Source organism: Arvicanthis niloticus, chromosome 9 (genome assembly GCF_011762505.2).
Source record: "Arvicanthis niloticus isolate mArvNil1 chromosome 9, mArvNil1.pat.X, whole genome shotgun sequence".
Taxonomy (NCBI): Eukaryota; Metazoa; Chordata; class Mammalia; order Rodentia; family Muridae; genus Arvicanthis; species Arvicanthis niloticus.
In genome coordinates this window covers 38,492,185-38,519,818 of record NC_047666.1, presented here as the reverse complement: position 1 = coordinate 38,519,818, position 27,634 = coordinate 38,492,185, and the positions used below count along the sequence as shown (strand labels likewise).

The 27,634-nt window shown below is 42.3% G+C and overlaps 1 protein-coding gene across 12 annotated transcripts in view; it reads left to right on the top strand.

Moving 5' to 3' along the window:
- The window catches only part of Foxp1 (forkhead box P1), a 504,713-nt gene that overhangs the window by 403,723 nt on the left and 73,356 nt on the right, over positions 1-27,634 (top strand). For 11 of the 12 annotated variants that reach the window (XM_076940181.1, XM_076940173.1, XM_076940174.1 and 8 more), the window contains 4 exons: positions 9,576-9,713; positions 10,722-10,811; positions 16,165-16,318; positions 22,773-22,977. In XM_076940181.1, the coding sequence (XP_076796296.1) occupies positions 9,576-9,713; positions 10,722-10,811; positions 16,165-16,318; positions 22,773-22,977 (587 nt within the window). The remainder of the gene's footprint in view (positions 1-9,575; positions 9,714-10,721; positions 10,812-16,164; positions 16,319-22,772; positions 22,978-27,634) is intronic. The other variant, XM_076940180.1, reaches the window with a different exon arrangement.

Below are 27,634 nucleotides of genomic sequence, written 5' to 3'. Positions count from 1 at the left end.
GCACAGGTCAATTCTAGTGTAGAAGAAATAAAAATGTATCAAAGACACTTGTTTTCCAACCTTAAGGACTCCTTACAGAATGCTAGGAGTGGACTTTCCTATTTTTGAATTCGCCTGAAGAACCACCTTTTCCTCCCCAAATCTGCCTGCAGCTCATCTAACAGAAAGTTGACCATTTAAAGGAATAGGAAACACGGCCTGTCAGTGATTTAATCCAGGTAATGGACAGAAGGTAGGCTTTTGTCTTGTGCTTTTTAATAAACACATTTCATCAGATGAAACTTTTGAGTTTGGGTTGCTTATATGAAAATTGATGACATCATAGCTGAGCTATGATAATGTCGGATAATAATGTCAACGGCATTTTCTGCAGCATGTCTCACTCGTTGTTGTTGTTTTTCCCTCCCCCCTTAACTCCCTGGAAGGGAGTGATCTTATGGCAAACAATAGAAAACAACCCAAGTGTCAAAAGAAAATAAAATTAGTGAACTTTTTGTCTGCAGCCATAGAAACATGGATTAACTCATATTTTTTCAGGGATGGAGTGGCAACATTGTACATGAAGCTATATAGAGTATTGTCTTCTGTGAATTTTCATTTGACAGGGATTTTAGAGGCTGTGATCTTAATTAAATCTCAGCGGCTAAAGCAGGGCATCTAAAGGCATGCAGTGTTGCGTGACGTTGCTCAGTTGGTAAACTGTAAATCATCAGAAAGCTTATGATAGGAATAGTTGATTTGGGAAAAAAAAAATTTTTTTTATTGCAGTTAAACGTACCTTAAAAACAAACCCTTTCCACTGCAGCCTTCCATTTGCACATTGTCAGGATCTGTCACTTGAAAGATAAACTCCTTTATGACACTGACCAGTTCTGCAACTTTCCAGCCAGCCTCCACACAATGGCAAGAGACAGGGAAATTAAAATCTAGATGAATTAAAAGCAATCAAAGTCCAGCGTTGTCGTGGCTAATGTGGCAGCGGTGTTGTTTGAATTACTGTGTCTCTGTGACAATCAGGAGGGAATGTGGTGGCCAGAGTCTCAGCTCAATACTAAAAATTTGAGTACAGTTTGTATTGGCAAAAAAAGGAAGCTTAGAGAAATTCATTTTATTATGTGGTTTCGTTGTGGACGAACATCACTAAGGGGAACTTTCAAACGACACTCTGAGTAACCGGGGAAACAGCGATCAGCGAGAAGCCCCTTGAGGTAGTTCCTTGTGATTTACACTCAAGGAAAAACCGTAGCAACAGTTGACCAGAAAAGGTTAGAGTGACTAAAGGCATACATTGTGTCTCTCTGTGTGTTGCAATGTTAAGCTCTGCACTCAGTAACAAGGAGTTACAATCATCAAACAGCCTTGTTAACTGTCTTGGTCTTTATAATATCTATTGCTTGCAAACACTGCCTTCGTTTGCCTTTCCTGACTTTAAAACAGATGTTTTTATCTGCTTGCATCTTTTTGTTTCAATATATGCCTTAGTAGAAGCTGCTTACATATAGAAATCATTCTGCATGGATCATTGTCATAAGGTTTCATAAGAAGGCTTGTATTTGTGTTGCTGTTGAGATGTCCAGTCATATTTTAGGGTTAGATTCAGGGCAAGAAGTCTATAACTTAATGCTTGCCTACAGTGGTATATTTATGCAAAGTCTTGACCCTCTAAGCTAAAACTGTTGTTTGGTGTGTTTTTTGTTTTCTTTTTGGTGGGGACAGCATGGTATTCCTTGAATACTGTTTAGAGTCATATCAGAGTGCCTGTCTTCGCATTCAGTGCCCCCCAACCCCCAATGTAACACGGAGAACTCAGGCCTTCCATTGCTGAACATCTCTCTGTACATCTTGGGGCCTTGGGTTACTGGGCAAAGCTAACCTGGGCCTCTCCTTTTAGGTGATAAGAAGGGAGGCCGTTTTCTGAGTCTTTCCTCCAACCTGGCAGTTTTTGGGGGAGAAAATTAATTTAGAGTGAAAAAAGAATTATCAAGCACTTGCATTAGGCCTCATGCTCACATCGGGTTAAAGCAAGTAATCAATGAAAGTGTAGGCTAAATGTGCCGGTGAGCGTCTTACAGCTGTTTAGAGTACCTCGGTATCATGTTTTAATTCTTAAGCTTTATCTTGCCCTCAAATCTGAAACATCATTGTTCAAATAACCGAGAACAAGGTAAATCAACAACATCAAAAAGGTCAGCCTCTGTGATTTCTCAGGGGCTTGTTATTTTGTACTTCCCAATTCTATTTGATGTCTTGACAAAACAAGATGACACAGGGGAGAATACATTAAAATTTGATTTTTTTTTTTCATCTAACCTGTTACAGTTGTGGCAGCTTAATTTCTTTCTTTTACTTTTTTTTTTTTCTTTTCTTCTTCTTTTTTTTTTTTTTTTCCTTTTTGTCCCTGAAGATAGCTTTGGCTCAGTTGTTCTGATTGTCACATCACCTCATGAGGCAAGGTAGGTCCTCATGGGTCCTCATTTAAGCTGATTTCTACAAGGCTTTTTTTTTTTTTTTTTTTTTTTTAAATTGTATGTTGACCCTTCACGTGTAGGGAGATTTTTGGTTGTTTTTTTTTTTTTTTTTTCTTTTTCTTTCTTCTTCTTCTTCTTCTCTTTTTTTTGTCTTTATTGGAAATAAGTCAATGAATGGAGAAATTGTCAAAGAAGCAACTGATGTTTTTCCTCATTAGAATCTTATTTGCACCCCTTGGCTTAACTGTGATGTATCAGGTGAAGGTGTTGGAGTTATGCGTGAGAAACTGCATAAGTAATTCTTGAAAAGGTAAAAGGAGAATGGGAGTGCTTTGGCAAATCCATATTCAACTTTGGAGTAATGGGCCTGCCTATTATTTATTTATTTATTTATTTATTTGTGAATATTTTATTTTTACTTAATCTCTCACATTTTTTGGGCTAATATCCTTGAAGTAAGGAGAATGATTATTTAATTGTTAGTTTTGAAACAAAAAATCTTTTTTTTAGGAGGAAGGTAAACATTTAATTTTTCCCCATGTAACAGTCACCCTGGATTTAAAACTATTTACAGATTTTTTCTTGCTTGGTTTAATGGTGCACATTTCTCAATAGGGTTGATGGTGGTTGCTATCTCTTTCACTGTTTGTAATGTTTGAGTTTAAGAGAACTTACTTAGCTAAAGTCTCTTCCCCATCTCTTCAAGAGTTAAAAGATTTGTAGGCCAAATCTTTCCTAAGGAACTTTCTGGACTAGTCATCCCCACCTCCCGTTCTCAGCACTTAAAAATGATTTTGTTGTTTTTGTTAATATGAAATGTCAGCATATTTTACTCACTCTAAATAGTTTTCCAGCCCACCTACGGGAAAAGGAGATTGAGGAAGGAAAGGCAAAGCATTTTTTCTTGATTTAAATAATAAGAGTAATAACAGCAACAACAACAATAACTAATGGTGTGGTTTCGAGGTTGAAGAGATTAGTTCTTAACAAGAATGATTTTCATATGCAGCTCTCATTGTCTCCTGTACTGAACAATTGCTAATGGGAGAAGCAATTTAATTTATGTAAACTTTACATTTTTATGTAAATGAAGCTGGTATTTATTAGAGCTTAAACAGTTAAGCTGGCACTTAGTGACATAACCTTGCCTGCCTGTGAATCGGTAGAGAAGCACAGGGCAGGCTCCAGCCACTCCCTGCGCTGTAGACAAATATGAATTTTACCATTTGTTTTTAATGTAAAGACAAAAAGAGCTCAGCTTTGCAAGACATGGCTTCTTGGGGTTGCTAACCTGAAATAACTCCTGACTGACAGGCAAGTATCAGCCCTAACAATTCTTTGTCAAAAGAAGATGGCCTCTCTTTGATAGAATGTAATAAACAAAATGATAAAAAATGAAATGCTAATTGCATTTTAAAGAGGCCTCTTTTTTTTTTTTTGCTAAAATTTTAATAGGTGGTTGTATTGTTGCTGAGAGAACAGTTAGGCTGATGAGTGAGTACTTAGATGATTTTGCATTAATATAATAACCATTACCTGCCTTAATGCTTTGTATAGCATTATGGCAAAATAGCTAAGTCTAAAAGAGTTATACAAAGAGCAGCATTCCACAGTGAAAGAGAATTATACTTTCCACATGAATACCATGCGTTTTTTTCTTTCTTTTTCTTTTTTTTTAAAAGACAGAAATATTATGTCAGAAATACATTTCCCCCCATTTTGTGATACAGACCTTGAGCAGTACTTAATCTGAGTTTGGGTTTTTTTGTTTGTTTTGTTTTTTTAAATTTTTTAGTGACACGGAAAATAGAAGTTCACTGCCCTTTGGTGTCTGCTGAACGATTGTATATATTAGCTATTAATTCTGAAAACTGGCCTATATTTTCTCAGGTGGTTTCTGGTACACATACAAGCTAGCTTTCTTATGATCCTAGAAAACTGGGCATAATTCCTCCCCCCCCCTTTAAAATAGAGCCATTTTCTTTGTTTGCTTTTGTTTTGACATTCTAGAGCATTCTAATTTAATTTGTTTTGCTCTCGTTATGTGGCTGACTGGGTGACATTGCCTAACCGCATCGGTTGCCACCCAAACACTGCTGGAAGTATGGGAAGCAAGTGTGTTTCTGGGTCCATCCATGTGGCTCATGATCAGAGGTTGGAAAATAGCTCCCAAATAATTCTTTGAAAATAATTTAATGGAATTACTGTGGTAGACAGTTAATGAAAACAGTGTTTCGTTTTTACCATCTCTGTTATCTGATTTGTACACACAGTAATTAGGAGAGGATGTGAGCATACAAAGTCTATGTGTGTTTATGCTGGGCAGTGTTTACTTGTCGTTAACTTCAGTGTAAAGGAAAGGGAGAGAAAGAAATGATAACATGTTATTTTCAGTATTGATATTGTGTCATCTTGCCTCCCACCCAATTCCTTCAATTGTCTCCTAGATTAGAACCAAGTATTGTTTCTATGAGGGTGGGTTTTTTTTATTGTTTGTTTGTTTGCTTTTGAAATTTCAACACCCCTCTTCACCATCGCCTACCTTCCCCCACTTGTAAGTAAGAGAAAACAGAAAGCAGAGTGCATTGTTTAATAGTCTGCAAGCTTTCCAACCATAGACAGTCCTTTTGGAGGAGAAGACCAGTGCCAGCAGTGTGTGAGCCTTTACCAGCAGTGACTGGTGCTCAGGATGCGTCCCTAGCTGCTGGTATTAAGTAGCAGCAGGCCTGTACTAGCCACGTTCAGATGGCCAAGCACAGCTGTATTTCTGCCACTCAGGCGGGTTTGTGTGCACCTGGGATGAGCCACGCCCCACTGCTATCAGTCAGCATTATAGCCTGTGCTGGTTTTCCTTTTTTTTTTTTTTTTTTTAAATTCATGCTATCCCCTGGAAGCTCAAATAAAGAGTGTTAACTGTGGGTGCACATGTGTATTTAAGTTCAGTTCTCCAATGCTTTAAATGTCTGCCAGAAGTTTTATTCGAATTTCTAATCCCTGAAGGCAGCTAGACAGAATCATGCTAGGTCTTCATAAACTGCCTGCTGTGAGTCACTGTGAGTTCATACAGCTCCACACAGAAGACTCATGTCTGGACACTCAAACGGTTAACACAGTACAGGGATAATTTTTTTTTTCTTCGCCTTATATTTAAATTGTCTTCTGAGGAAAAAAAATTCAAGTATTAGCTTCAACTCCCAGATAAAGCACAAGCCCTTGTAGCTCCATGAAGCATCAGAAATGACTTTTAACTCCAGGAGGGTAAGGTGGGTGTCAGGGAGTTGGGGGGGCAAAGTTTAGTTTTTGTGGAACACTTTCAGTGAGGGCCCTATAAATATTAGACAGCTGTAGTTAAAACCTCACAAGACTGTTTTAAATACTATTGATTTAAACCACTGTCTAGATTTTATGAATCAAAGTGTAATTTCTAAGCTTTGGCTATATTTCTCAATGCTAAACCTCTCTCTGTCCTCCTCCTCCTTCCTCTCTCTCTCACATTCTCTCTCTCTCACATTCTCTCTCTCACACACATTCTCATATCCTCCTCCTCCTCCTCCTCCTCCTCCTCCTCCTCCTCCTCTCCTCCTCCTCCTCTCTCTCTCTCTCTCTCTCTCTCTCTCTCTCTCTCTCTCTCTCTCTCTCTCTCTCTCGTGCCTTTAGCCGCTTTCCAGACATTCAACACAGGATTAAATGATAGCAGTTACAGTGATCAATAGGTGAGGGTTGCGACAATCACTCTTGCCGTTAATGACCGCAGTGGTAATGGGTAATAAAGTGTAGGCTGTAATAGCCCCTCGCTGGTACTGCATGCCCTTTGATTCCTAGTATGAGTAGGCACTGGGTACATGAGAAAGCTGGACACTGGGAATTAGGGACTGTATATATAGGCCATAATTCTCGAGTAGTTAAAACCTTAAACTATGCTCCATTTCTCCTTCCTTCTCTCTCTCTCTCTCTCTCTCTCTCTCTCTCTCTCTCTCTCTCTCTCTCTCTCTTTTCTGTTCCATTCAAATTCTTTTCTGAAACCTTGCTACAGCCTCTTGTCCTAATATATGTTGGAGCAGAAACTTGAAGGGGCTGGAAAGGGGGCAACCAAAATCCGTTCTGCATTTGTAAAGGAAGCTCCCTCGCCCACTTCGGTGGCTGGGAGCTTACTGGTGTGAAACTGTGCCTTCAGATGGTAAAAGCCAAGTTCAAGCCATCAGGATATAATGGCCCACTTCTGATTACTCAGAAACCGCTCCACTTGGAGGAAGGGTTACTCAGCTTCTTGTGCCTGTCCCTGGCTGGGCTGCGCCTGCTGCTTGAAGCCTTTTATTACTCATCAGACCCTCCATCAAAGTGTCCAAAGGGAACAAGCAGGGGAGAGTCAAGTTCATTCTACTGTTCTGCAGCTCGACTGCCAACAATGAAGAAGTAACTGTGGGAAAAGGAGCTGGAAACCATTGGCTCTCTTCGAGGATTTAAAAATTACCTGCACCTGTCAGCCTTCTCTTGGTCACCCTTTCTTATTGACAGTCAAGGGGCCATGGTGTTTCTCATTTAAAAAGACACATACTATTTTTTACCATGTATAAAAATAAAAGGCTTTAAATATGTATGATTTTAAAAAACCCAGTAAAAATAACACATTACCTACAATAGTTTAAATCACTTTTATTAAAGGGTAATGTATATATTGTAGAATACACTTTTTATCTAGTTGGAAGAGATCCAATATTCATGCATCTATGTAGTCCCTGGAGTGTGTCCATCACCTCCTCCCGAACTTTCTAACACAGGGGCTTCAGATCTCTTAAAATGATGAGGATGTGACTGTTTCTGTACTGTTTCTCTGCCATGATTCTGTTAGGTTTGTGTTCAGCACCGGTTCAGATTTTATACCACCCTGTTCCTGTCTGTTTTCCTGTCCATCGCCATTAGATGCTTGGCTCATGAGTATTTGTGTTGTACGTCATCCAAGAAATGCAGAGAGAAAAAGAAATCCTAAACATGGCTCCTTTGTTTGCTTCAGCGAGCCTCTTGCATGGCTATAAGACTCTCAAGGAATAGTAAACTTCTATAGTGGTATGCTCCCTTCAGGAGCTCTGAAGATAGCAGTTGGCACCCAGTGCACATTTAAAAATTCACAAAGTTTCTTCTGGATGAAGACAAAGTCGACTAATTGGAATTAATGCGTTGATGGTTAGATGTTTTCATAATGTCTTCTTGGCGTTTGCCCTAGACTGTACACAAGTTCAGTGTTCCAATCATTGGTGATATTTCATGCTGCGAATTATCTTTTTAAAAGGATAATTTATCCATTCATATACATCTGTCCCTTTTTGCATATAAAAATATTCAGACATGCCCATCTGTTTTAAATTACAGTGTAACTACATCTACACTTAAAAGACCACTGCAATAGGAAGAATTCATGGATGACCTCCCCGAGTTGGGTTAATGACATTTTCCGAGTGTTCTAGCTTGTGTTTTCTAAACATGTGAAACTTGCACATGAACCTCCCCCAGATTCCCTGCAACATACAACACACAACACACTACCACAACAGGGGAGAAGGCTCACTGTGTGTGAGTCTGACCTTCAGGAACCATTTTTAGTTCATCAAAATTAGTGATGCTGAGAAATCGGGACATCAGTGCATAATGAGTGTGAAATTAGGAATGAGAGCTCGCTATGCAAATGACAGGGCAAGTCATGTGAAAAAGTCAAGATAAACTGCATATTAAGACATTATGTTACATAAAATTAACACTCCGTTTCTCTCTTTTGCTTACTGTTCCCCCAAAAGATTTTTTTTAATCTTTTATCTTTTGATCAGCTATTGTCTGCAGGATTTAAAAAAAAAATGTCGCACAGGCAAAGTGCAAAACATGTTATTACCTTTTATTGTAGTACACGAGATGACAGCAGACCCTTTTAAACAATATGTATCCTTTACAGCTTCTAGTTTCTTGCTGGTATATTTGCTTAAAAACCAAAGAAAAGTAAGATGCTTAAATATTAACTCTTAGGAGACACTCCGCTCTTGTCTTTCTTTGATTGTATGTGATTTTCTTTTTCTTTCCTTATCTTTTAATGGGTGGGGGGCTATTTTTCCTGAAGTATCTTTTGGAGTACAGGGACTGACAAAATGGTTCTCATGTAGTCTGAAAATTAAACACAAGCGCAGTGATTATTTTGAATAGCTAAATTACATTCTAGAAAGCTTGCAGCATCCGTGGCGTTGTCATTAGGTATCCGCTTGCATACAATTTGTGTAACCTTGGCCAAGACAGCCTGTCATTTTAATGTCAGTGTTTTATCTGAACAAGACATCATCCTTTCAGATACAGTGTGCAGGTTCCTTGCAAAGATGCCCGTGCAGAAACGTGTTAACAGTTGCAAATACGAAATGCTATCAAGTTCATCACTGTAGCTGTTTGTCACTGAAATGTCATGGAAAGCGGCTTTTACTGGTATCACATGTAATAGGAAAGAATTGAGACATCTGTATGCTCAGTGAATAAGGAAGGGTAGAAGGCATCCCAGGAAGGGCCTGTGGATTAAGTTCAGAAGTTGTGTCCAAGGTTCTGCCACCAGCAGAGCTAAGCATCCTTAATGGTCCTGAAAATCACTGTCCACAAGTGAAGTGGGTCATGCTAGCTGTGACTACAGAGTTGCTTGTTCTCCTTAATGTCCTCCCTAAAACAAAACAAAACAAAACAAAAAAAATGAAGTGTGGGTTAACTTCTTAACAGCTCATTTTGTACTAGAGAGCTGATGGTAATGAGAACCAGGATGGATCTGTCCCTAATCCTGGTAACATTTAAGGTGTGCTTCCTGCTCTGCTTGTAAGGTTGGCCAGAACCCATCCTGGCTGGTTTTTTTTTTTTTTTTTTTTTTTTTTTTTTTTTACATTTCTTGACTCACCCAGCATCTGTGATGCTCCGAGTTGAATACCTGGCAACAACATTCCTATAATTGATAATTGCACAAAGGCTTGCATAAGATCTGTGCTTGTACCTCTTTGCAGTACATACATGGTCAGTTCTTGAAGAATGTTGAACCTGTAAGGCTGTGGGTATGTGGCTTCCTCGCTTCCTCCTGACCCTTCATTAATGTTCTAGGTTCCCGTGTCAGTGGCTATGATGACACCTCAGGTTATCACTCCTCAACAAATGCAGCAGATCCTGCAGCAGCAAGTGCTGAGCCCCCAGCAGCTCCAGGTTCTCCTCCAGCAGCAGCAGGCCCTCATGCTTCAACAGGTAACTCTCTCCCTCCCCACACCGCAGAACCCAGACCCCCACAGCTCAGTTCCCAGTTCCCCTCCACCCATCCAGTTGCTTTCCCTGTTGAAGAATGAACATGCCAGGCCAAGAGGGACAGAACCCCACCTGGTTCCTGGGTGATAAGTGTGGTGCCCGCGCCCCTGAAGGACTGGAATGATGCCACATGTCCTGGGCTCCATTCTCAGACTGCCCCATGGACTTCGTAGAAAAAGATCTTTCAGGCTTAGAGGGCTTTTCACGTCTTTTATTTGGTAAGCCAAGAGGCTTCTAAAAGGCGAGAGCCAGAGCAGCCCGAGGCGTATGTTGGAAGCACGTTCATGTAGACTGCTCTTGACGTCCCCATCTCAAGCCCAAAGCTTACCTTTAAAGACTTTTTTTCCTTAGACATGGAAAGAAGCATTTTGGAGTTCATTAATTTCAAGGCAGAGTGTACTCTTTCCACACATGCTGATGCTCAGATAAACTTGTGGCTATCCTTGTGCCTTGGGGACATAAGACTCAGACTTCAGGAGCAACCTAAACCCAACAGATAGATGCTACAGGGAAAGAAGTTACTACCGTATAACGTAGAAGATAGGACTTGGAGGACGCTCCCAACACTGTTGAAGCATCCAAGTGTGGGACCCTCCTTGCCCCCACCTCCCATAATGTAGAAAGCCTGAGCTAGAGACTGACCAGACCCTGCAAGGGCATCTCAGCTTTGTTGTATAATCAAAGGTCATCCCTTGCTTTATTTTAATTAATTTGTGTAGAAAATGGTATGTTTTTCATCAGTTCATTTTTGAGATTACTTCTCAGACCTTAATGCCAAGAATAGTCGGGGCGCTTGGAATTTATTGTCGGGTTTCAAAGTAAAAGGTCAGGCCATTGCAGATAAAAGGATGCTATTTTTCATATCACAGTTTGTTCATGGCATGGAGAGGGACAGTGGGTCTCCGTCTTCCGTTACCCGTTACTTACCATCCCCTCCTCTCTCTCCTGTAGCAGCAGCTTCAAGAATTTTATAAAAAACAACAGGAACAGTTGCAGCTTCAACTTCTCCAACAGCAGCATGCTGGAAAACAGCCGAAAGAGGTACGGATGATGCATATTTTACTTTCAAACCACAGGTCTCGGGGGACTATCTAGTGGCTATTAAACTGTCATTCATCTTTTAAATAATTGCCCAACTCAGCTGACTCTATCGGTTCTCGGCTTTCAGACCGAGAGTTATTGTCCTGTTGGTGCTAAGATTTCTTGATTCCTTACTTTAGATTAACCACCACAGTGTACCTCTTCTGTAGGGGCAGCACCCTGGGCAGTGTTCTGGGCTCCTCTGATACAATTGAGGACCAACATACAGCTGGGCTGGGGAGGGACAAAGTTGAAAACGGATGCACAATTAATATTTTTCACCATTTAATCATTGGTTGGTTGGTTGGTTGGTTGGTTGGTTGGTTTGCCTTATGAACTCAAGCATTTAGGCAGGTGGCAATGGCCTTCTCCATTGGCCAGCTACCTTCTTGTGAGATTAGACAAGCAAACAAGGCATTTAGAACATGATTAAACATCGCTATCTTCATTTAACCTCTTGCATGTTGAGCGTGTCCTAATTACCTAATGCATTTGCATGAGTTAAAGTTAGGGGACTCATCTGTACGAAGCTGAGCAAAACAAAAGTAAACACCAGCAGCAAAACCCACGCCCCCTCACACTGTCTTTGCTCCTATATACCAGTTGTTGTAGTGTTTATAATTTACTGCATTTGGCTGCTCTGCCCATGCAGCTGACTCTTGTAGACCCATACACCATGGGATCTTCCCAGGGGTTCCCACCTCACCTTCTGTATGTTGCCATGAATCTGAGGGTGCTGTCACTTCTGCCAACCTGTGAGTGCCACTGTGCCTAGGTATTAGGATATCCTCCCAGCCTTCCACATTTTCATAGTGGTCCAAAGCTTTGGCTTAAGTATCTCTCCTTTGCAACAATACGATGTGTAATTCTGTGGGTAGCATCCTGTCCTCTTTTCTTGGCTCCTCTGGCAGCCCTGTACAGCCATTTTTGCTCAGTGGAGGGAGTCTTGCCAGGCGACTGCCTCCACATCCCTGTCCCTCACAGGAGTATAGATGCTGGTTTTACACATGGGAGTCACCCAGGTTTCTCTCCCCATGCCGGCTCCTCCCTTTACACAAATTGGGTACGCTTTCTATGCTCTGCCAAGTTTCCCCACCCGGGAGTCCTGTTTAGCAGGCTGCTTGTAAACCCCCTGTGGAGCAGGGGCAGTTTTGGGGTAAAGGGGAGGAGGCATATTAATGAAAATGCTGACACAACCTTAAGGACCATGGCTCGCTACCGGGCGCTGCTCTAATAAAAAAGGGAGCAGATTAAAAAGTGTCTAAAATGTAAATCTAAAGGACTAACAGTAATTAAAATGGAAATGGCACGGGGAGGGAAGGCATGTAATTGTGAGATATCACCCCGCAGAAGGCTCTCAGCTTTGTTTTCCTGGCTGTTTTTCTAATTCAGCCGGGCTTACTCATCAGTGGCAGTTCAATGCGCCTTAATGACTCTGGGATTGCAGGCATCACTCTGGACAAAGAAATGATTATTGTGCGGTCAAAAGAAGTTCAAAGACAAGGAGGGAATTTCAGTTTTTTCCCTTAGAGATCCACATTCAAGAGCATATAAATTAAGCCAAATGTTAAAAACCACAGTCTGAAAGCTGACTTCAAAGTCACAACTCTCTAATTAATGAACTGCGAGCTTCAGTTTGGACAAGTTGGGGTTTGATGCGCCCATAAATCAACATGACAGGCCTGTTTCACAGTCTCAGACAGTGCTTGTCACTGAGTCACATCAGATGTAAACACAGCAGAAAAAAGAAGGGCTAAGAAGGAGGTGCAATTGATCAACAGAATTGGTAAAAACCCACTTTTGAAGCACATTATGCATGATCACAGGAAATGGTTACAGCCTCAAGAGGTTTCCCCGTCTGCTGTTGCTTTTTTGAATCAGATTTCTCACAGCCTTCAAAAGGGAGAAGAAGAATTATGGAGTTTCTCCCCCGTGGCTTGCAGGCAATAACCCCCTGTTGTTATTTTGTGCTTCTTGCTTTTCAAAGGCATCAAAATTTAGTTTTTTAAAGATCTTTAACTCTCCATTTGAAGACACACTAAAAAGGGCTGCCAGGCCACTCTTATCAGTTACCAGGGGCTGCGTTCTTCCTTCCCATCGCCACTGATGATTAACCTCTTATTTGGTCTTGTAGACAGAGTTTGGAAAGCACATCCGCGTGCTGGGAAGACATGAAAGTTCAGACGAGCTCTGAGGGCTCCAGAAAGACATGGAGCAGGGGAAGTTCCCCAGCAAAAGAGTTCCCAACGTGCTGTTGTCGGGAAGGGGAAACAAACATAGTACTGACATCCGAGCTTGAGCTGAGTGATGGCTAACAGAGCATGTGTCCCCGGGCAAAGAGGGGAACATTGTAGTGGCCTTCTCCCCCCACCCCCCATCTTGAGGACACTGGGCTTGCTGTGGCCTATGGTTTGGTGACCCAGGAGATATGTGACCTTACCATACATAGAGGAAGGCAGACAAGTAGAGTCAGAGTAGTGTCCTTGGGTTTCACTGTGTGTTCACGGTGCCCTGGACTGTTACACTAGTAGTTGGGAGATCCTGCTTCTCTGGGATGTCAAGGGCTCCTGTCCCAAAGTCATCATGCAGCTGATTGTCCTTCTGTGCTGTAGTGAAAAAGTCACTTGGTGGCAGCTGTGTGGTGTGGCCTGGTGGTGATCATTTTGACAAGGTTTGAACATAGACATCTGCAGATGGAGCAAGTGTCTTATTCCTTTACTGAATGAGCTGTCGGTAGCGGCTCATCGTTTTCCACAGTCAGGTACCTCCTCTCCTGGCGTCCCCCCACTCTTTGGTTATGTCTGGCCCCATAACCAGGGCACAATACATTTGCAGTCTTTTTTTTCTTAAAGTTGTATAGGATGCCTCCTTGGGAAGTTCGATGTCACACTGAACCAGAACCAAGATGCTCCTTGGAGATAGTTGTTTGGTGGTGGTGTCAGAGGTGTACCCTGTGCACTGTGGAAGGGACAGCTCCTGGATCCTGGACTCAGGGCGGGTGGGAAAGTAGATGGCAGAATTCATTTTAAAATCAAGCTGGGTGTGTGTGGTGGTGGTGGTGGTGGTGGGGGGGTGCCATCCTGTGTGATGAGGTGGCAGAGCTGATTGTTTTAAAAGGGCCATTTGTCCTGGGCAGTTATGACAGTTTATGTTAGGCAGTAGGGAGTAGCCAAAGAAAGGAAAACAGACCTTTGACTGTAGCTCTAGGGAGGGGACCCGAAACGAAAGGTTTATCAGAGCATTTGAGCATTTTAACACTGACTGCTGACCTGTTGGGACTGTGCAGAGACCTTTTTTGTATGCATTCAACTGTGAGAGGTAAACAAACGGACTCGTATCCTGTGTTTGGTAACTGGGTGGGGAGCACAGTTTGGCAACCAGTGTTGCTTTTAAATTCTTCTTTGGACAATGGGCCTTGTATACTTTTATATCCTGGCTTTTCAAATGCGGACAGCTTTCATGGGCACTTTCCTAGGGATGGCCACAGACAACAGAAAACAGCATCAGTCATTTTATATAAATACACAGTTTTTAAACACTCACTTACAGTAAGACAGGAAGCACCCTCCCCAGTCTCCATTCCCGCTTTATATTTGACCTCAACAGTGGCTAATTCCCCAGTTCTTGGCTGTGTCAGTGTCCCCCTTCTTTAATGTCATGAGTTAATATCTGTTGAAGAAGTGAAAAAATCCTTTTGACACGAGTATAACTATCACTGGGTTTCACATTAATGTGGTAACTTGGGAAGGGGTGAGAACAATTGGATCATTTTCTGCATGCTGTTCTTAAAATGAAAGCACTGGCTTTTCATTTAAATTTATTTAAATTTTTGTTGTCAGTGGTATAGAATTTGTTTTTTTTGGAGTGAAACTCAATTAACTTTCTCAGTGGCGTGGTGGTAAGTCTGAAATTGGTTCCTAATATGAGGATGATGGCTTTTTTTTTTTTTTTCCTTTTTTTTCCCCCCTGTAAAATAAACTACACAGAGGCCAAAAGGAAACCACCATTTTTCTCTTCCTTTGAACTTTGCATCAGAAGGTCTTGGTGCACACACCATTTTATGGCCATATCAGATCAAGGTCATGTGTTAGGTTAAATGAATGCAGTTGTTTGTAAAGTATTGTTATTAACCAGAGCAGGCAGGCTCTCAAAACACTGGGTCATCATCTCATTTCCAAGAGATCACTGACCTTTGGAATAATATTCAGAATGAAGAGCTCTTGTGTGTTCCTTTAAAGATTTTGTGTGTGTGTGTGTGTGTTTGTGGGGGGAATTCGGTTTGGAAAGGGTTAATTTTTTTCTTTCTAATTGTTAGCCATAATGTAGCCAAGACCTCCACCTCGATATGATTCCTAGCAGATTAAGGATATTAGATAATTTCCTTCTATTTATTGTATTCCTGCACCGTATTATCTTTCTATCACTCAGATAATTACTGAGGAAATCTACATTAATTTTTTTTGGCTGGGGCAAAGCCTGCTAAACACAGGAATGATGTATTGATGTTTTACACAACAAAAGTTTTCCTCCTGTCATTGTGCAGTCAACAGAGATATTTATCATATCATAAAGCCCCTCCTTTCCAAGAACAAAGCGGGCGGGTGACACGGGACAACCTGAGGTTGAAACTCAAGCCAACTTCAGGATCTAAAGCTCGGATCGCCTGTTCACATTAAACACTCATGGTGGAGGATGGTGTTGTTTGCTAAATTATGAATGTGCGTAATTAAAATCTAGTGGCTGTTTCTATGAAAGATTTACAATGTTATTTCATCGTTTGTCATGGCTAATTAACAATATTAGATGAAGTTTTTCTTCTTCAAAGGTCTGATTTTTTCTCATTTATTTATGTCAGAAGTGGTAAGCAGTAGTTAAAGGCCCTTGCTAGTGCAGGCAGGGAGAGGGGCACCTTGTTCTTTTACACCTCAAGGGTTCAGGGTTCAAATCCCTCCAGACTAAAAGGATGCAGTCTCCTTTCTAGTATGAATAATTACAGATTTCAAAGTCTCCAAAGTTCATGCCTTGACTACAGAACTCATGCTTTTCCTCTTTCAGGAAAGCAGGCTTGTTAAAGGAATCCTTTTTGCTGAAGGGGGCAGCAGAAGAGTTAACACAGACCCCCCCACACACACACACACACCCTTGCCTTCAGACATGGTACTATGTCCCCTTTAACCTTGACACCAGCTCCTCCACCAAGCTGAGATGGCAGCCCTCAGATTTTAGAAGATGACGATGAGTTTTTAAAGCACACACACTTTGAACCTTCACGGGGGATTGTCTGTCTCATTCCTGCCCTCACTGTTTCTTGCAGCAGCAGCAGGTGGCTACCCAGCAGTTGGCTTTCCAGCAACAACTCTTACAGATGCAGCAGCTGCAGCAGCAGCACCTCCTGTCTCTCCAGCGTCAAGGCCTTCTAACAATTCAGCCCGGGCAGCCTGCCCTTCCCCTTCAACCCCTAGCTCAAGGTAAGCATACATTGTAGGGGATTACACGGGGAGGCAGTTCTGTGGAGAGGGCTAGCAGAGGGGATGGGGTGTTTCTTGATCTCTACCTGCTTGGAATGCAGGGATTTACTGACCTGAAACATGCACAGAGAGACATTAGCCAACAAACAGCAAAGCAGATGGGCCCTTGCAGAGCCTGTGGGAGTCAGGGATCTGAATGCTCACAGGGGCCCTGATGCAGTGTTGGGAAAAGTGTTCTGCACACTCACTGAACATTTCATTGCAGTCCTTCTGCATTTTAGTTCTGAATGTTCTCGAAACATACTATGTAACCATATTAAGACATGTTTTACAACATGAGTTCTTTTCTTTTTTCCTTCTTCCTCTCTGTCTCTGCAGCACACCCCTTCTCCTTCTCCCTCCTCTTCTTCTTTTTCTCTCCCTCTCAGGCTAACCTGGGACTTAAAATCCTCCTGCCTCCACCTCCTGAGTCCTGAAGTTTAGGTTTGTGCCATGATGCACCTCACTGAAATATTAGTAATATTTTATATAAACATCATTTTAAGACTTTATTATTGTGTTTTTATTTGTATGGGTGTTTTGCCCACATATGTGTGTCTGATGCATGTAGAGGCCAGAAGAAGGTGTCAGATCCCCTAGGTCTGGAGTTATAGTTAGTTGTAGTCTGCCGTGTGGGGGTGCTGGGAATTGAACCCAGGTCTTCTAGAAGAGCAGCCAGTGCTCTTAACTGCTGAGACATTTCTTCAGCTCTCCAAGTACCATGTTTTTAATATTCAGGCACACTATCAATTTTATTTCCATCATGGATGTTAAAAATTAATCTGAATTCTAAAAATCAGTGGGATATTTTTTGTTTTCTGTCTCTTTTTTAACCTTTTTTTTTTTTCCTGCTGATTTTGAGCTCATTAGCCATTCATTTCCAGTTACTGTTTTTTAAAAATTTGATTCTTTGAAAAGTATCACGGAGTTTTGGTGTGGTTTGTTGTTGTTTAATTATTTATTTATGGGTATGGGTATTTTGTATGCATGTATATCTGTGTACCATTTGCATGCAGTACCTGTGGAGGCCAAAAGAGGGCATCAGGTTCTCTGGAACTGGAGTTAAAGATGGTTGTGACCTGCTTTTGAGTGCTGGGAATCCAACCTGAGTTCTCCTGGAGAGCAGTCAGTACATTTAACCTGCCCTGCAAAGTACTGATGGGTATCTTGAAAAGCTGCTACCATCCAAGGCTAAGGGAATCTGTAAGTGTTCTTAGGAGACATTGTGTGTGTAACCAGCTCTGATTTACTCAAGACCAAAAAAGGGAAGCCGGAGGGAGGATGTAGGGGAGGGAGGACCATGATTCTGTTTAAAGGCCTTGTCCCTGTCCATTCCTGAGCAGTGCACATTCTCAGACTACCAAGTACACGTGGAAAGAAAAAAAATGAGCAACACTAATACACGTGCAGGGCATGCACAGGTGCTTTTCTTGTTACTCCACCAACAGTACGGCATAGCAATGGTTTAAGTATTCACATAGTATTAAGTGCCGTAAGTAATGTAGGGCTTCTTTAAATTTAAACTTACGGATTCTTTCAAATACCACGTCATCCTCTTCTCTTTTTCTTTCATTTCTTTCTCCCTTTTTCCTCTTTGCCTCTTTTTCTTTCTTTCCACCCAGACTCTCTCACTTTGTAACCCAAGGCTGGCTTTCAACTCCTATCTCAATCCCCTGAACAACAACTGAGAATTTAGGTGTATACCACCCCATCCAGTTTATGCCATACCTTTCTATATGAAGGATCTGAGCATCCATGTACCCTGGTGTCCACAATGGGCTTCTATAGATACCCAAGAATGACTGCATGTGGTACTGGAGTCCACGCCCTTGGGGCCTGCAGCCCTTCCCCACTATAGTGGGTCTGTGTAGTTGCCACTGGATGGATGGTAGCCACAGCTTCCTAAGTTTTGGGTTCAATTGCCTCCTGGAGCCGGGTGAGAATAATGGATCTCTTTTGTGCTGCTGAAGAGGTAGTCATTTGTCTCAAAATTTTTGGTGTTGGATGGAGCCAGTGGGGTGTGTCTGTTTAGGTTTTGTCTCCTGAGTCAGCCACACCCAACATCTGTCCCTTCTGGGGTTTTGTTGTTGTTTTCTTTGCTTTTAATGCTCACACTGTGGCTCTTTCCTCCTTTCACTTCCTCCTGCCCTCCCACCTGCCCTTGCCTTGCCTGCTGAGCTGTTTGGTATCTGATCGGCATGGCTTCCATTACTGTCCAGTGGGCAGGAGTGGGAACTGAGCACAGGGCAAAGGAAGGACATGTTGCCTAATGCATTTCTGTGCTTCCATAATGTTATAACCTGCATTAATTACACCCTACGGTTTATTGCTGGAAACATGGCAGGCTGTTCTGACACACCCACCGGACTCAAAGCCTTGCTCGCTCGCTCGCTCTCATCTTTTCCCACCGCTCCTACACTATTAAGTTTGCTCACTGAGGTTCATTGTTACAGTACATCAGTTAAGCTGTCCAAAAGAGGGCAAATCGGCAGTGGCAAGACAGGCGCGTGTGTAATGTGAAAGACGTGAACATGGTGATGCATGCGGCGTGATCTTCACAGCAACACATCGGAGACACTGCAGGCAGTTCGCTAGCTGTGGCACTGATTGATGTGCTTAGCAGTCTGCTGTAACTATTAGCGCCTGCAACATCAGGAAGAAGTGTATGTAAAAGACTAAGGGGTGTCTGTATGTGCACCCAAGATGGCATGGATGTTAGTGTCTGCATTGCTGGCATCAGACGCTGGGTATAAAGTGGACTGCAGTCATTGCCATCTTCTGTAAAGCAAGAGCTCCCTTTGGTCTCCCCGATCTCCTCTGCAAAGCGGCTGGAGAGCACTCAGTCACGTTGAGCTACAACACAATTCTTTTTTATCCGAGAGATGATGGCTTAAAACTGATGTCATTATGAGGTTTAAATCAACTTTCTGCTTGCTTGAACATGGTCACCTGGGTATGGATGTACAAGGACAAAAAAAGGTTGATCAACTGTTTGTCTTGGAGCCAGTGATACCTGGGGTTGTAAAATTGAGTTCCACGACCAGTAATCTGTCAACTGTCCCCACAACATACATTTTTTAAACCTGTGCCTGCATTTTCTTTTATAATGAAGGGGCAGGTTGTCCTGGGAGGGAAAAAAAGAAGAAGAAGGGAAAAAAAGAGACGTAGTGAGGTATAAGGGTCAGGTGTTTGAATGTGCTGGTGATGCCGACTCTGTAATAAAACCATCATGATTCTTCTGCAGCTCGTTCACAGCCTTGCTAAGTTACTTTAAGCCTGTGTGTAAACCTGAAAGTATAGGCATAATGAATGGTATTTGAAAGCCCCCCCCCCCCCAGTATATAGTAGAATTTTTTTTTTTCAGATTATTCCAGAGTAGTTGTTTCTCAGCCTAACACTGCAACCCGTTAATACAGTTCCTCATGTTGTGGTGAGCCCCAGCCATAAAATTATTTTTGTTGCTCTTGATAACCATAATTTTGATAGTGTTATGAACTATAACATAAATAGCTGACATAGAGATTGTCCTAGGCTACCCCTGTAAAAAAGGGTTATTTGACACACACACCCCCCAGGGGTTACGACCCACAGGTTGAGAACCACTGCTGTAGAGTCTCCTCTCTGTTTACCTACCATAATAAGCCTGTCTGTTCTCATCTGGTTTCATCTATCATTTGACTGTCCTTAACACCTGTAGTTTCATACAGTACTATCCTGTTTCTGTTGTTACAATACTTTAATTTTTATAAAGTGTAAACTCTACGTACTTGGTTATATACCCGTTAATGGATTTGTCCAACTCGATACTCTACCCTTCTGGAAGAAACACATGGTTTCTGAAAGTGGGGCATCTGTGTAGTCTGATGGGTAAGAGCGTGGCTGCTGTTTGTCTGGACTCTGCCATGAGGTGTAGGCATTCTGGGGTGGCTGATAGTCGCTGAACAACAGCAAGTTAATGAGGAGGAGTTGAATTGACCGCCTCTGCCATCTATTGAGAATGTTTCCAAGCCTAATGATCACATTGACATCTGGCCCCAAAGTACCTGTCGTCACTCATTGAGTCCCTCTTTCTACGGAGTCTGTGTGGTTGATGAACCCGATCTGCCAACCTACTGGAATATAAGAAAATCAGAATCCCACCAGTGCACTCACTGCACAGGTGTAACAAGTGGTGAGCCCATTTGTCTTGGTCTTAATTTGCCAGGGAAGTGCCATCCCTTTGGTACAGCCTCAGAAGCTTGCTTTCCTCAGAAGGAGAAAAGGTGTGAAGGCAGCTGTCCATAGACCCATGTTTTTTTTCCTATGCATTTGACCCAGAAATTAATTAGTCTGAGTTGGAAAATAGGTGATTATTTCTCACTAGAAAATAAAAATAAGTGTTGACTTATATGCATTTCATACCAATACACCCTCATGCACAGACCGGCCTGTCCCCCGTTGTTTCAGCTGAGTGCACCCTGGTCTGAGGGTCAGCTCTGTTTATGGGTAATTGTCAGTGTGTGGATCACAGTAGCAGACCTGCTGGCTGTAGGCACATCCTACCTGTCACTCTGAAAGGTGTTTGAAAATAATAGCTCAGATGCAGCACAACCGGACCCAGGATTGTGTCGTGACCTTTCCCTTTGTTTAATTTGCCTCAAGGTTTGATTTCAGGGGACAAGGATTAATTGAATATGCCTAATAACTAAATGCTCATTTGGGACAAAATCCATCAAAATATAATTGGCATTTGATTTTTATGAAGGGAGAAGGAAACCCACTCAGCCGTCGAGGATGCGTTTGAAGGATCTCTGACCACTCCATGTATTATTTTTAGCTTCCTTTATAATATATATTAATTGCAAATACTTGAGCATTTGAACATTTTCCCGGAGCACTGCTCGGAGAGACCAACTGTTTTTGTTACTGCTCCTCTTAGAAAGGCGGGGAAGGTTATTGGTCTGCTGTGCAATAATTTACTCCTCTTTGATATGCAAACGATCCACGGTGAATATAAAAAAATCCTATCAGACTCATTTCACAGTTCTTAACCACTCGGATTCTCTGGAGCCCGTCGCCTCATTAGGCCGGTGCTCTCCAATGCTAGCATAATTAAAATCTTTAACAGTTTAGCAAAGTAAAGATGTTTGGCTGATCACGTTGAGATGATTATCTAGCCATTGTATTCTAAATGACAAAAATAAATTAAATTTAGACCTTGGCATTTTTTTTTTTTTATGTGTTTCAAATGAATATAATGCGCACCAGCCTTCTCTTTTCAATCCAGTACGTTTCAGTTTGGTAAGAAACATGCCTGCTTCGGCTGTTGCTACCTAACCAGAAGATGGCTGGCTTTCCAGCAGAGCTGTGTTCCAGTTGATGGAGACAGTGAACGGCAGTCCAGACATACCTGTTCTGAGGTGGAGTCGCCTTGTGATGTACTGGCTGTGCTGTTGCTTTTCCTCCTTAAGAGGAAGCTGTCTCCTCTGCTGTTCTTAGGTGCAGTTCAGAACCTATCCCTTCTGTGCGCATGTGCCCTAAAATATACATCGACTCGCTGATAGGATAAAGATGCATAGGTCCGAAGTGCTGAGGTTAGCATCCTGATTATAGCGCATCTTAGAGACAGTAAGGGTCAACAAGTACTTTTTTTTTTTTTTAAACCCCCTGTCCATTTTGACCCCATTCAAACAAACAAGAGAACTTTATTACTCTAAGCTTATTTTTCCTTTTCCTTTTTATTCTGCAATGGCTCATTAGCATCGATCCCCAAAAGTGACAGTAATAATAGTGTTACTTGTATAAAAAGTTACACAGTCTTCAGTAGACACATCCATCAATTAAGCGTGTGGTACCAGAAACCAAAATTAATGAGGAAGATAGGTGTGTTAATGAAATAATCATAGTATAATCAATTTGACTGTTAAAAGTTGAAAAGCATTTCAGGGAGATGGTATGAATTCATAATTTATGTCTAAAAGTGATTAATAAAAACTGTATTTAATAACAAAGCTATTTGTCATCATTTAAGACTTAAGCACAAAAATTACTCATTTTTTGTGGTCCGTGTTGTCACGAGGCGATGGTTGAGCAAATTTATGTTGAGGTCTCCTTTGTGCCTAGAAATAAGCTAGCATGTCTTTGCTCCCCGCCTAAAACCGAGAAGCAGCCTTTGGACGGAGAGAGTAGCTAAGCTCTGCATCCTTCCCAAGGTGTCTATTCTGTGTGAAGAGGGGACTTCAGTGGCAGCTCAGTGGGAAGATGCACTTATCACTGCTGTGTTTGCCTTAGCTGGGAGGGGAAGAAAAGAAAGTTGTGAGCACCCCAAAGCCCCCCTCACACTAGGCTTTGTTTACTGACTCTTTGATTTAATTACTGTTTGAAGAGGACGGAATTAGCTGTTAATTGATTTGATTATCCAATTTGTTTGTTTCAGGCATGATTCCAACGGAACTGCAGCAGCTCTGGAAAGAAGTGACAAGTGCCCACACCGCAGAGGAGACCACAGGGAGTAACCACAGCAGCCTAGACCTGACCAGCACATGTGTCTCGTCCTCGGCACCTTCCAAGACCTCCCTAATCATGAACCCACACGCCTCTACCAATGGACAGCTCTCGGTCCACACTCCCAAAAGGGAAAGGTAGGAGCATACCCACCCCTGCCTGTGGTCAGTACTGTCTTCCTCCTGGAAGGGGCAGGCGGCCTTGTCCAGGTCTGTGACTCTGAGAAACCTAATTGTGTTCACGGGGCTCGGATGCACACTGAAGAATGTGTTTGCTACGGTTTGGGTGAGAATTATCTAATTATTTTCACCTTTTCAACATGGAGTTACCACTTTCTTAAGCTCTGTACTCAGCTTAGGATCCCTGGCAGAAGTCTACTAGACGTCCTCGTTGGAAGGGTTGGCTCTAAGGCTTCCAGGCCAACTGTGCTCTGCCAGGGGCTCAATCCATGCAATCGGAATACCTTGGTGTTGAGCACCTTCTAAGGTGACAGTGGTGTATGCTATGGACAATTTCACATCTTGGTTTGAGGAAACATCACTTAATGCTAGTTTACACTGCTCCCCCTTGAATGTGGGGAGACCCGTGTTATTCATCTTGTGTCCCTTAAGGAGGCACGGGGCCTTTTCAGCACAGACACTAAGTTTTAAATGATGCCAAGCCGGACCGTAGCACACTTTCTTCTGATGGCCCCTGAGTTAGTTCTGTCCAGCTGGTGTGTTCCTGTTTATAAGTTAAGGCTTTATATTTTCAGTGCCCTCAGCTTTAAAGATTCAGTGACAGCTGAATCTTGGACTGCGTCGTGTTAGCTTAAAGTCCTAAGTAAACGAAGCCATTTGTTCATTCCATGGCACCTAGAAGCAGTATTGCTAGTGTCTACTTCAGAAATGGAATATATAAGGCTTCTCAAATGAACCACTTCCCCCCACCCCCCATTTACTATTTTTGTATTCTTTTCTATGTATTTCATATGTAGAGCTTGCAGACACAGAGGGCAAGAAGGCTTACCAAGAATTTCTCATAGTGAAATATTTTCTATAAAATTCTGTGTTTTGTTTATAAGTCCGAATGCAGAGTTTATATTTGAAAAAATGCTGTCTGAGATACAGCGTGCAATTCTGCATCATTGTGCAGCGGAGTTTTGGCGTGTGACCACCTGTACAGTGTGGGCTGGATAACATGATGGAAATAAAATCCTGTCAGTTACAGCGTGTCAGTGTAGCTGCATAGACAGAGACATTACTCGGTGTTTGTAGCCACGGTCATGGAATGAACTCATTGCGTTGTCAGTTGTATAAAAAGTATAGTGCACACAGTTATTTACAGCGATAATGTGAGCAGTTGACATGCTTACTGTCCTGTGGTGTGTAATCCTTAGTTCTGGATGTTACTCCTAACCATAACCCCTCCCACCACTAAAGTACTTCACCATGTTAGTCTAGCAGCAGCCTCCTACATCACGTGTTACCTCATGCCTTGGTTGCAATATGTTTTCCTTGTGCTTGGTTTAATATTGGGTTGTTTTTACCATCCCATCAAGTCTGTGGGAGCAGTAGATGACTGTACCACATGTGCCTGAACATGGCACACATAGCCTGGATGTGTAGTCTGGTACCATTAGGTCTTCATAGGTACAATCTGTGATGTTGTCCATGTCTCAGAAAGCATCCCTCCTGAGTGGCACACACACACTTATGCCATCAGAGATTTTCAGAGATGAGGGTAGCACATGGTTTGACTAATAACCATAAGCCTCCTGGAAGATCTCCTTAGAGTGTCTCTGGTCGACCTGAGAAGAACTAAAAGATGCTTAAATTCGGTGGTCTGGAAGGGATGGAAGAATAGGATGGTGAACAGGAAGGATCAGTTTGTAGCCTGGGCCAGACACCACTTCCTGTGTTTCCAGCTTTCCAGTGGTGAAGGATACATGGGCCTGGAAGCCAGTCTTCCATCTTGCCTTGGAGTCTGTTATAATGTCTTTATTGTTGTTGTTGTTGTTGTTTTTTTTTTTTTTTTTTTTTTAAATTTCCAAGTATCAAACCTTAGATAGCTTTAAAGGAGAAAGTCTAGGCTACTGCACTTTGTGGTCCCTGCTTTCCCTGTCCCCAGGTTGATGCTGTCCATTTACTGCAGTGATTGAGTTACATCGTTATCCATAGGCGGAGCAGGAGGCCCTGCACTGAAAAATGCCGACTGATGCATTTAAGGTATTTGTTGCAATCTTGTCGGCTGCTGTGGAGACTGCACAGATTCTCTGTGACACAGAAAACTCTCCCTGTTTAGATGAGCTACGCTCAGCTTCATCTTAAAAGGTAATATGTCTGAAGTCTGGTGATGGAACGGCAAGGAAGCAGGCAGGGGAAGAATAGCCCTTTTCATGTCTTAAGCCATGTTTGAGAGTGAGTGGATCTAAGACACAGTCCAATTCCCGGAGACTAAGTTTGTTTGATTTTTTTTTTTTCATGGTCCTTATTTGTCTGCACAAATGTTGCATTTAATCTTGTGCTAAAATTAGACTGTGGATCAGAAGAGAATTGAGATTTCCACCAGCCCGAATCTGGATGTGCGAACAGGCTGAGCTTTGGTTATACATGCAGAGAGGAGGCAACTAGGAAATTATGTGATGTTGCTTACTCTCTCCATTGTCCCATGCTGTATTATGTGCTATGTTGCCAGTGGTGGCTGCATTCAAAAGGAACTCCAATGAAGACGCTTCGTTTTGGTTTGTGGTGAACACAGGATCTCGTTCATGTTAAGCAGAAGCTTTGCCACAGGGGTAAAGTCCTCACCTTCTTTCAGTAGAGTCTGAACTGATTATAACACCCTTGGTTAAAGCTGGCTAAGTATCTTTAAGCCTATGGAATTGATCACTCAACAATCAATAGTCTTTTAGCTGGTTTTATATAGATACAGGTACTTAAAAATGAGTATTAGTATGTTCTCACCTTAGCAGGATAGATGCTGTCTGTCTGTCTGTCTGTGTATCTATCTATCTATCTATCTATCTATCTATCTATCTATCTATCTATCTATCGGCAGGGCTGGGGATATGCTAGGCAAGTGGTCTATCACCAGCCCTCAGCTCCTTATGATGGTGTATTTTAAAATCCCTCAGGTGCTGGCTACTTTACAGAGTAGAAAAGAGATACAAAGGGGAAGGAATGAAGGAGGGTGTGGGGGTTGTCACTTAACGAAGTATTTTCTCACACACTGAGCTGTCAGGGAGACACCTTAGGAGTTCCCGCTGCCACAAAAACCTTGTATCCAAATATGTATTCTCACAAGCTCCCCCTTGATTCCTAGGGAATACTGTTTTCCCTCCACCCTCAATGATGGAAGGAGTAAGAGGCCTTGACTGGGCACAGTAATCCAGCCTGGCCAACTCCATCCTGAGTTAGCAGCTTTCAGGGGGATTTTTTTTTTTTTTTTTCCTGAAAAGATCTCAGAGTGTCATGTGTGAAAACTGGTTGGAGAGAGGTAGTGAGAGATTTTTGTTGTTGCTGCTGTCATTGCTGCTGCTGTTTTTAAAGCAGTGGGATGTGCAAGGCTCTCACCTGGCTCACACATCTCCATGCCATTTGGAAGGCTTCCTCTGCCTACTCTTGCCCCGTACATTTTGCCGCTTCTGGGAGCAGCCGCCACAGCAGTAGCTCTGGGGTTTGGTGAGCTGCAATCTGTTAAGGAGATAAATAATGTGCTTGGCACGACACTCCTACTCCCCTCTTTAATTTGTCTTACACAAGGAAAATTATAATTAAATCATTCAGGGTAAACCCTTGAGTGTAGAGAAGGGAAGAGACACACTTTGGTAAAGACTGCCAATAGAAAGCCACTTCCCTGTAGCGCTGGGTGGAGATGTCCATCAGTATTCAGCAGCCTCGTGAGGAGGAGCGGCCCATGTGATCTGTGAGGCGGATGCCAACACTCAGATCAAGGCTTGTTAAGATCCTGTTGTGGATGGTCAGCATCGTTAGAATTCAGTGTGGGTGCCCCGCTTCCCGCTTTGAGTCCCTCCTGACAATTTAATACTGTTTATTGTGCTGATTATATATAAAGCCATTGGTGCAATAAACACTCCTGTCGTCAGAGCCTCGGAGGAGCTGGTGAGATCAGGTTGAGCGTGCCCTAAGCTAAAGGAGAGACTAACAGGTGTGCTCAGGCCTCCTTGCTCATGCGTTCCCGCCACGGAGTTGGAACCTCTTAGTAGTTAGACAGAAGTGAGACGTGGAATGCCTGCACACATGAAGACATTCATTACCTTGTTCACTTTACTTGTGGACTGTCTCCCTTCAGGAAATTTCAAGTTTTGGTGTCGGTAAACAGAATCAACAGAATGCAAATGAAACGTTTATTAAAATGCTAAATTTAGTAAGCCCTTTGAGCTTCTTGGATCAAAGCAGCTATGTAAATACAAATAGCAATTACTACTTAAGTAATTGCTTGAATTAAAATTCTAAATATCACATTATATTATGGTGCACCAGGGAAGGGAAGGCACATTAAATCAGTCCCTTCTTACTGCCAGTTTCCACTAGACTCTTGTGTGCACTGATGGCTCCTTTTATTCGCGGGACTACTGGGAATGCAGTGGGGACTGTCGCCCCATTTTACACACGTAGAAGCTGAGGTATAGAAATTGCAGGACAGCTCTGTAGCTGTACGCCTGATTTGTGCCATAGCCAAGATTCACGTTAAAATCTGACTTTAACATTTTTTCCATTTGGTATAGGAGTACTTAAGTGAAATTTAAAACCAGTGTCCCTAAGAGAATATTTAAATTTAATCACAGTTCAG